Source organism: Emiliania huxleyi (genome assembly GCF_000372725.1).
Source record: "Emiliania huxleyi CCMP1516 unplaced genomic scaffold EMIHUscaffold_1128, whole genome shotgun sequence".
In the NCBI taxonomy this organism is placed as follows: domain Eukaryota; phylum Haptophyta; order Isochrysidales; family Noelaerhabdaceae; genus Emiliania; species Emiliania huxleyi.
Genome location: NW_005201623.1, coordinates 1 through 7,891, shown reverse-complemented (window position 1 = coordinate 7,891; position 7,891 = coordinate 1). Strand labels below are relative to the sequence as shown.

General features: G+C 65.0%; 4 protein-coding genes across 4 annotated transcripts in view; 2 read left to right on the top strand and 2 right to left on the bottom strand.

Annotated features, from left to right (window-relative positions):
- Positions 1 to 284, top strand: part of EMIHUDRAFT_251565 (hypothetical protein) — a gene marked incomplete at both ends in the record, with an annotated part of 2,736 nt that extends 2,452 nt beyond the window's left edge. The window contains one exon of the mRNA XM_005791463.1: positions 75 to 284. Within this exon, the coding sequence (XP_005791520.1) occupies positions 75 to 284 (210 nt within the window). The remainder of the gene's footprint in view (positions 1 to 74) is intronic.
- Positions 285 to 2,464: 2,180 nt separating this feature from the next.
- EMIHUDRAFT_251563 (hypothetical protein) lies at positions 2,465 to 3,358 on the bottom strand (the record flags this gene model as incomplete). Its single annotated transcript, XM_005791462.1, has 1 exon — positions 2,465 to 3,358. The coding sequence occupies one exon, from the start codon at positions 3,356 to 3,358 to the stop codon at positions 2,465 to 2,467; it is 894 nt and encodes a 297-aa protein (XP_005791519.1).
- Positions 3,359 to 3,486: 128 nt separating this feature from the next.
- On the bottom strand, positions 3,487 to 4,652 carry EMIHUDRAFT_251562 (hypothetical protein; the record flags this gene model as incomplete). The annotated part of the gene is made up of 4 exons (XM_005791461.1): positions 3,487 to 3,655; positions 4,073 to 4,194; positions 4,226 to 4,435; positions 4,515 to 4,652. The coding sequence occupies 4 exons, from the start codon at positions 4,650 to 4,652 to the stop codon at positions 3,487 to 3,489; spliced, it is 639 nt and encodes a 212-aa protein (XP_005791518.1).
- An 891-nt stretch (positions 4,653 to 5,543) lies between these two features.
- Positions 5,544 to 7,667, top strand: EMIHUDRAFT_251560 (hypothetical protein; the record flags this gene model as incomplete). The annotated part of the gene is made up of 5 exons (XM_005791460.1): positions 5,544 to 5,566; positions 5,886 to 5,949; positions 6,081 to 6,625; positions 6,891 to 7,008; positions 7,080 to 7,667. 5 exons carry the CDS (start codon positions 5,544 to 5,546, stop codon positions 7,665 to 7,667), a joined length of 1,338 nt encoding a protein of 445 aa, XP_005791517.1.
- Positions 7,668 to 7,891: the final 224 nt, after the last annotated feature.

Sequence of the window (7,891 nt, the reverse complement as noted above, 5' to 3'; positions counted from 1 at the left end):
ATGGCCAAGGCCGCCGCTTCGCGGAGAGCGCGCTGCTGTGAACGGCGTCTCTTCACGCCTGCAGCTGTGCATAGGCGCTCCACCGCCTGGCGGTGCGCAGCCAGCCGCCTCGCGACACGTACATCGACCCGGACACCGGCTACAGCGTCTTCACGCAGGCGTACCTCAAGCGGCGCCCCTGCTGCGGGAACGGCTGCAGACACTGCCCGTGGGGGCACGTGAACGTGCCTGGCCGGAGGCGGTCCGAGGCGGAGCCGGAGGAAGAGGACGGACTGGACTGGTGAGAAGAGTGGCGCGCGCACGTGCAAGGTACTCTATCATTGAACTCTCTCGCCGGCGTCCTTAGTTTCCGAGAACGGCCGTCCCATCTCCCAATAAACCCAAAACAGTGCGGTGGAATTTACGGATTACGCGCTACACACTTGGGTCGCCGAGCAGTGTCACTCACACAAGCCGCAGCACAAGTGACTGAGGGCCAGTGAGGGCGAGCCCATCGCTGAGACAGCTGTGGCAGCCGCACAGTAGGCTGTGTCAACTGTGCAGAGCGTGTGAGCAGCAGAGGAGCTGCTCTCCAGGCTTCTGTCGCAAAGAGCTGCATGCCACCGAAGGCGCTGTCGAGGTTCGCCGAGCGCGGCGCAGGTTGGAGGAAGCCGCCACCGACGAGCGCGTTGGGCTTTTCACTCCTGACAAAGACGGGCACACAGCGGACGGTGCGGGGCGTGTGCCCGTTTCATAGCGGCGAGGCGCGGGACCGTCTGTGGCGAAGTGGGTCGCGTCCTCCACCGCGGGACGCGGCCACGAAAGGTGTGTAGACCCCAGTTCCAGCGGACGCAGCGAGCGTCGGGACTCCGTCCTAGCAGACGAAGTCTTCCTCGTGGTCTCCAAGGCCCGAATCGCGAGCTCGATCGATACGCGACACGGCTCGCCATTTAAGGTGCTCACGGAAGTTTCGGAAGTCCACCCAGATGCGGTCACCTTTTCCCGGAGTGGCCGATCTCCGTCAATTCAGCATTCACACCCTTTAGAGAGCCTGTGTCTGGAACCCTCCCCGGGGGGCGCGCGCCGCGCGCCGCACGCGCTGGACAGACAGGTAAGGTAAGGTAAGGTAGATTTCTCCACACACACAAAGGGTGGGGCAAGGGGGGGCGACCCTCGCATCTCCACGCCCGGACACGGGCAGGAGCCCCACGGCATTCAAAGTGCAAGCACTGGCCCGGTGCACGTGGGTGAGCAGCCTGCCCCTCCCACCCGACAAACCAACTCCCGCACACACACAATCGCACTCTGGCCATCGAATGACTCCGAATGACTCACTGTGTGTGCTAAGACAGAATCTCCGCAGACATCCAAAACGGGCCGTGCCGCGTTGTTGGTGCCTTCTCAAGTACTAGCATCCGGGCGCCGCACTCGAGTGGGCGGGTCACATCTCTGGGGGGAGGTGGGGGCCCCCGGAGGCACCGTGCGCCGCGCCGCAGTGCGGAAACGGGGCTCCGGCTCTACTAGTCTCTACTAGCACCGACTTCCCGATTAAGCTAGGTTAATCAGAGGGCAGATTTGGAGAGATCTCGAGGAGTACACACAGATAGACCCTCCAATCATGAGAAACCTCCAACCTGATCGGTCGTACTGACCGCCGACAGATCACTCCAGACAGCAGACAGGCCGACGTCTGCACGCGGCCGGCCGGGCGAGAGGCTTGACATGATCCGACCCTGCGACCCTGACGCTGCTGCTCTAGCTATCAGATAACTGCTGACTGCTGCCACAATGTGTGACCGGTGCTGGCCCACTTGGCGGCCTTCCCGGTCAGTGGTGAGGCGCAGTTCAGAGCTGTCGATGGCGCGATGCCGCACTGGTCCCACATTGGTGACACGAGACCACCACGTTTGCCGGTCCAAGGGAGAGGCACTGGCGCTGTCCTGAGAAAGTGCATGGTCCCTCTTGACTGCCCATGCGCGCGAGGCTGTGTAGGCATAGCCTCGAGAGTGCCAGCAGCCAGTCGCCGAGGCAGTTTGTGACGCGCATTGCGTCAGAAGCGTGCACGCGCTGGAAGGACACCTTCCTACTGGCCGTACGATCAGGTCGTCACTGAATGCTTGATACTAAGGCCGCGAGCTATGCAGGTGGTCAATTGTGCAGCAGGGCACGGTCAGCAGCGCCGACAGGCTGTCGCAAGGCGTGATAGCATGGCCGCAAGTACGGCGAATTCCTTGAAAACAAGTAAAAAATCGCGCAAAAAAGAAAAAAAATCCCGAAAAAATCGGCGCCTGCGGCGGGCCGTGGGACCCCATCTCCCCCCCGCATGGATACCCTCTAGGGCCCCCGCCTCCCCCCAGAGGGTCACATCTATGTGGGCCCAGTGTGCGCACTAGTCGCATATGCTAGTGCTATCCTGCCCTATGGGAGGCAGAGGGATGGGGGGAGGGGGGGGCAGAGGTAAGGTGGGGTGAGACTGGGGAGGGCCTCAAAGGTCCTCCATGGGGGTGGGGTCCGGCCCGAACAGGTCGAAGCCGGTCCCGCCATCGCCGCCGGCGCCGTCGCCCTCGTCCGCCTCGGAGGCGGAGGTCGTCGAGCGGGGCGTCTCGCCCGTCGCGAACCTGCCGCCGAACACGGCGTCGGCCGGCGCCGAGGCGCCGGCAGCCGTGATCAGGTCGGCGACCTTTCGGTCCCTGCAGGCCGCATCAATTTTGCCGCCCCGGGACGGCTCGTAGAGCTCGTTGGCGAGCCAGTCCCGGGCGACCTTGGTCGCCACGGAGCCCAGAGGGACCGTGGCGTACACCAGGTCGCCGAACCCGCTGCCCCCCTCGGGAGGCAGCGAGTAGGCGACCTGAATATTGGACCCCGCTGGGTTGCGCGCCGCCTGCGTCGCAGCCTCCAAGCCGTCCATGACGAACTCGACGTTCTCGCGCAGCTGCGCGTGCGGGTAGTCCGCACGCTCAGCCTCGCTCGCAGCCGCCGCCGCAGCCTTCTCCGCCTTGTTCGCCTTCTGCCGGGCCTTTTTGGCCCTGCGAGCCGCGGCCCGAGCATCCTTCTGCTCCTCCGTCAGCTCCTCCTTCCGCGGCGCGGTGCGCTCGACGAACGAGCGCTCCGCCGCCTGCACCGGCTCGCGGTCGCCCGCGGCCTTCTCGTGCTTCAGGTCGAAGGTCGCCGTCCCGTAGCCAGGGACCTCATACCTGAGCTGCGACACACCTGCAAGCCTTGCGGCAATGAGGCAGTCTTGCATGTGCGCGCGATCGCTGCTATTCCAGGGCCGTCCGCGGCGCATCCCCGGCGGCCCGACGGTGGCCGGCGCTTGCGCGCCAGCCCCGTCCGCCGCCGGATCCGCGGCCGCGGTCCCTGTCATAGCTACGCGCGCCATGGGGCGACGTGCCCGCCAGACAGGGGCGCGCGGAGCTGGTGTACCTAGAAGCCTGGGCGGCTCGAATTTATACTGAAAAGGAGTTACGACTACAGTACGCTTTGATCTCGACAGATCACACACACAGATCACTTCTCCTCGTCGACAGTCGGGTCCCCCGGGAGGAGCCACGACCGGCCACCATTCGCTTTTTGCGCTAACAACTCTCCCTGGCCTCCAGCACGGCGCACACCGACGTCTGCCTTGGCCGGGGCGCGCGACAGAATAGCAAAACAACCCGGGCGGCGAGTGACGCGCCTGCAGCGGGATGCGCTGCGGCCGTCAAGACATGACGAGGAGAGTGAGGACGGCGAGGACGCCTGCGAGAAGGGCAGAGGAGCGGTTGGCGGTTGGCGGAGGGGTCTGGGCCTCTCGGCGGTGCTGGAGGAGGGCGCGGGAGAGCGAGCGAGAGAGGAGCGTCGCGTTGCGTGCGCGGCGGCTGCTGTGGCGCGGTGGCTGCTGTGGCGTTGTGGCTATGGCGCTGCGTATGGCGCGGCGACACTGTGCCGGCACGGGACGCTGTGAGGTCCTCACACTGAGAGGTGTCGCCATGCGATGGTGGCCATTGCGTCAACCGCCGGGCGGCGCAGCAGAATGCGCGCAGGCAGGCAGGGCGGGCGCATGGCGAGGGCGGCAGCAGAGCGCTCACCAAGCAAACAGAGGATGATGCTCCACTGAGCTCGCTCGGAGGAGGCGGTCTGCGCGTAGAGCGCGTTCATGCGGCTGCGCATCGACTTCATCGACGAGTCCGCGCTGTCGATGTCGTCCTCCAGGTTCTCGAGGATCACCGTCTGCTCCTGTGAACGCCGGCGGCGGCGGCGTCAGGACCAGCGCGGGCGCTGCGAGATGAGGTGTGTCCTGCCACCACCAGCGTGTGCAGAGGTCACGTGGGAATCCGCTGCCGCGCGGTGGCCGACGCGCGAGGCTGCCACTTGCCTGCAACTCCGTCCGCATGTCGCCGGCGAGCGCCTTGACACGCTTGACGCCCTGGCCGAGAACGGAGAGCTGCTGGTCCTGCTCCTGCAGCAGGGACTGCGTCTGCCGCGACATGTCGGGCGATTCGCTTCCTCGTTTTCAACTCGGTCAGGACGGGGACGGTGAGGCTGGCAGGTGGGACCTGCTGGCGGCGGGGCGCGCCGCACGAGTTTGCCTCGAAAATAAAGGAAAAACTCGTGCTCCACGTCGCGAGAACGTTACGGAAAAGCATGCGCGAAGCTGCCTCTTTGCGCCGCTCGCTCGCGGCGGCGGGAGACATGGCCGCCGATGCGGCGCACTCGCTCGGCGGGCCTCCGTCCCACAGCCGCCCGGGCGTGCCAGGGGTCGGCCTGGCGCTGCGCTGCTCGCACGCTGCACTGCACAAAGCTGCGACAACGAGGGGAGGCTCCTGAGCTTCAGCGCTGAGCAGTGCAGCTGCGGGCGCTCGTGGGCGGCTGTGCAGTGGTGAGAGTGCCTGTTTGGAGGCGAGCTGGCGCTGCGCCAGGGTGCGCAGCATGCTCCCTTGCTCTGTCCTGAGGCATGCTGGTTGGCGCCCAGCACAATGCCCTGGATGCATTGCTCCACGCCGTGCTGACTGGTGTAGTACTGCCAGTGCGCCGACTGGCGCGCAGGGTGCGCGTCGTCGCGCGTGGCACGGGAGGCACGAGAGGCGCGGCTGTCGGTCAACCCCGCGGCGCATGCGCGCCGCGGAAGCTGCTCGACAGGCGACTTCATTGCGAACGCCGTCGCCGTTACTCCAACTTTCCTTTGCCGATCAAAAGCGCCCGTCCTTTGCTTTTTAGCCGCCGAAATTTAGCTTGCTGTTCTTCTTTATAGGCGTCTGCAACTTCCGAGCTGCGTATTCTTGTATTATCGTCGAGTAGTACAGGTACTGCGTTGGGGCGGTACGTATTGCCGTATCACTAGCTCCGAGTAGAGGGGGCGTGCTGCAGTTAAGGGGAAACCTGGTACGCGGGGCTAACCCTCGGAGAGTATTCTCATATTACTAGCTCCGAGTAGAGGGTGCGTTCTGCTGCTAGGGGAAACCCGGAGCGCGGTACTATCCCTCGGAGACCCGTGTTATGGCCCTGCGAACGCGCACCCCCGGGGCTAGGGCTCTCTTGCCCGTGGGCTAGAGCGTGCCGGCGGGCGCGCTCTAGCCGGTAACCCGATGCCGAGCGTCCGGCCAACTGGGTGCGCTTCTTAGCTCCCCGGTCCTGGACGTGAGGTTACCGACTGCACTCCAAGTGCTCCAAGTGCTCCAAGGTGCCACGTGCGGGCGTTGGAGCCGCGTCCCGTCGGCACCGTTCTAGGGTACCATACACACTTCCGGGCCGGTGTGCGGGGAGCGAACCTTAACGACCGCCCAGAAGCTTTCTGAGCGAACCAATCGGGCCAGGATCATCAGCATATGTCCCCTCCACAACATCGTGGGCGTTTGAGCGGTATTTGAGGAGCACCGCGACTCTGAAGTTCGGCCGGGTGGTCTGCAGACCCCCCCGGAGCAGCAGAGGCTCCGTGGGGTCGAAAAGTCGACGCTGGGAGTCGCACTCGTCAAGCCATCGCAGTACCACGCGGTCCGCACGTACCGCCCACATCCCCTCCACCGCTGAGAAGGCGCAGATCGACCGCCGGGCCGCGTAGTCGTCGTTAAGGAGCGGTTTTTGGATGCCAGCGGGTGTGAAGGCCGTTTCGGCCAGACTTGTAGCGCTATGCAGGGCCTCTCGCCTCGCCCGCGACGCCGCCGCCGACGCTCGCGCTGGCTGCCGCCGCGCCGCCAGCACGCCGCATCGACGAGTTCTTCCACTCCGAGTCGCATGCGCCGCCCTCGGACGCCGAGGTCCAGCTCCTCGCGCTGGTACTTGCCTCGACGCGTGATCGGCGCGAGCTGCAGGGCTGGGCGGCCGAGGTGGCGGCAGAGGAGTCCCGATTCTACGAGCTGGGCGACAAGTGGTCGCCGCCGCCCGCCTGGGCGCGCAACAAGTCCGTCTCGCACCGCTTCACCGAGTGGTGCATCGCCGCCTGGCAGGACAAGATGTGGACTCAGAGCGCGGCTGCTCTGAGTCTGCTACCGGCGGAGCACGCGGCGCCGTCGCAGCCAGCCGTCGCGCGCTACTACAGGAAGGTGTTCGGATCGAAGCCGGTGCTGCACGGGCCGATGCACGACGTCAAGAAGCGCAGGGGCGCGCTGCGCCGGACCGTGGCCGTCGTGCCCGTCGCGATGCTGATCAAGGAGTCGTACGCTGTGCTGCAGTCGGCGGCGTCGGGTGCTGAGCCGCCGCGGGCCCACAGGAGGGCTCGGAGCCGCGGCACCGGTCCGCGCCGCCAGCGGGGCGAGAGCACCAGCCTACAAGGGCCGACATGGCAGTTGCGACGGCGCTTTCACACACACACACACACACACACACACACACACACACACACACACACACACACACACACACACACACACACACACACAGTGAGTACACACACACACACACACACACACACACACGGCGAAAGGTTTCCCTGTAAGAATTCTTCTGAAAAACGGCGTTTTGGCCGCGGGGTACATCTCCGCGGGGTACATCTTGGACTGGATGCTGAAGATTGCCTCGCTTCTGCTCGTCGCTCTGTCGACGTCTGCCCTGCCGGTGCGTCGCTCCGCCCAGCCGCACTTACTCACATGCAGGCTTGAACTTCCACGCACCACACGAGTGCGCAGGCAGAAACCGTCGACGACATCAACCCAGCCGCTCGCGGCCTCGCCTTCGCGCCCAAGCCCTCTCCTCCCGTGCCCGACGTGGTCGACGACCCCGCCTGGCTCATCGCCACCTCTGGGTTCTGCTCGAACCTCAACGTCGTGATCAAGGAGCGCGACGTCGGAAAAGGCGAGACGGAGGGCGACACCGCGGCCCACTTCATGGCCGACATCGCCTTCAACTACTACCCGCAGACGGCGGTCAAGTTCACCGATTTCCCTCACCACCTCGCGAAGACCATCGAGGGCGACGCGGCTGAGGCGGACGCGCTGGTCTCGAGTGCGTGGGACCACAAGAACATCGCGCTGCTCGAGCCGACGTCCTCGTGCGGCGCTGGCGACCAGAGCAGTCAGGCGTGGGGGATCTCCGTCTTCAAGGTGGAGGAGCACCGCCACTGCACGGACGGCGAGACGGCGTGGGAGGGACATCCTTGCGTCCACTACTCCGGCTACGTCTCGGCGGCTACGTCCAACTTTGTCAACGTGAATGAGGGCCGGTTCGTCTGCCAGCTGTTTGTCGACGCCATCGTTTTCCACTTCAACGTCGTGTGAATGAGGGCCGATTCCACATGGTACGGGACCCCTGTCTGCTGTGTGAATAAAAAATTGTTTTCTTTAACTTCTTGCTTTCCTGAATATTCCCCCAAACCCGCTGTGGGCCACAGGGATGCACGGCAAAAAAACCGTGGCACATAGGGGACCGACCGACCGCCCGCGCGCCAGCGCGGGCGAAGAATTTTGAATACAGCATTCCTTCAGACGGCTATCGCGGTTGC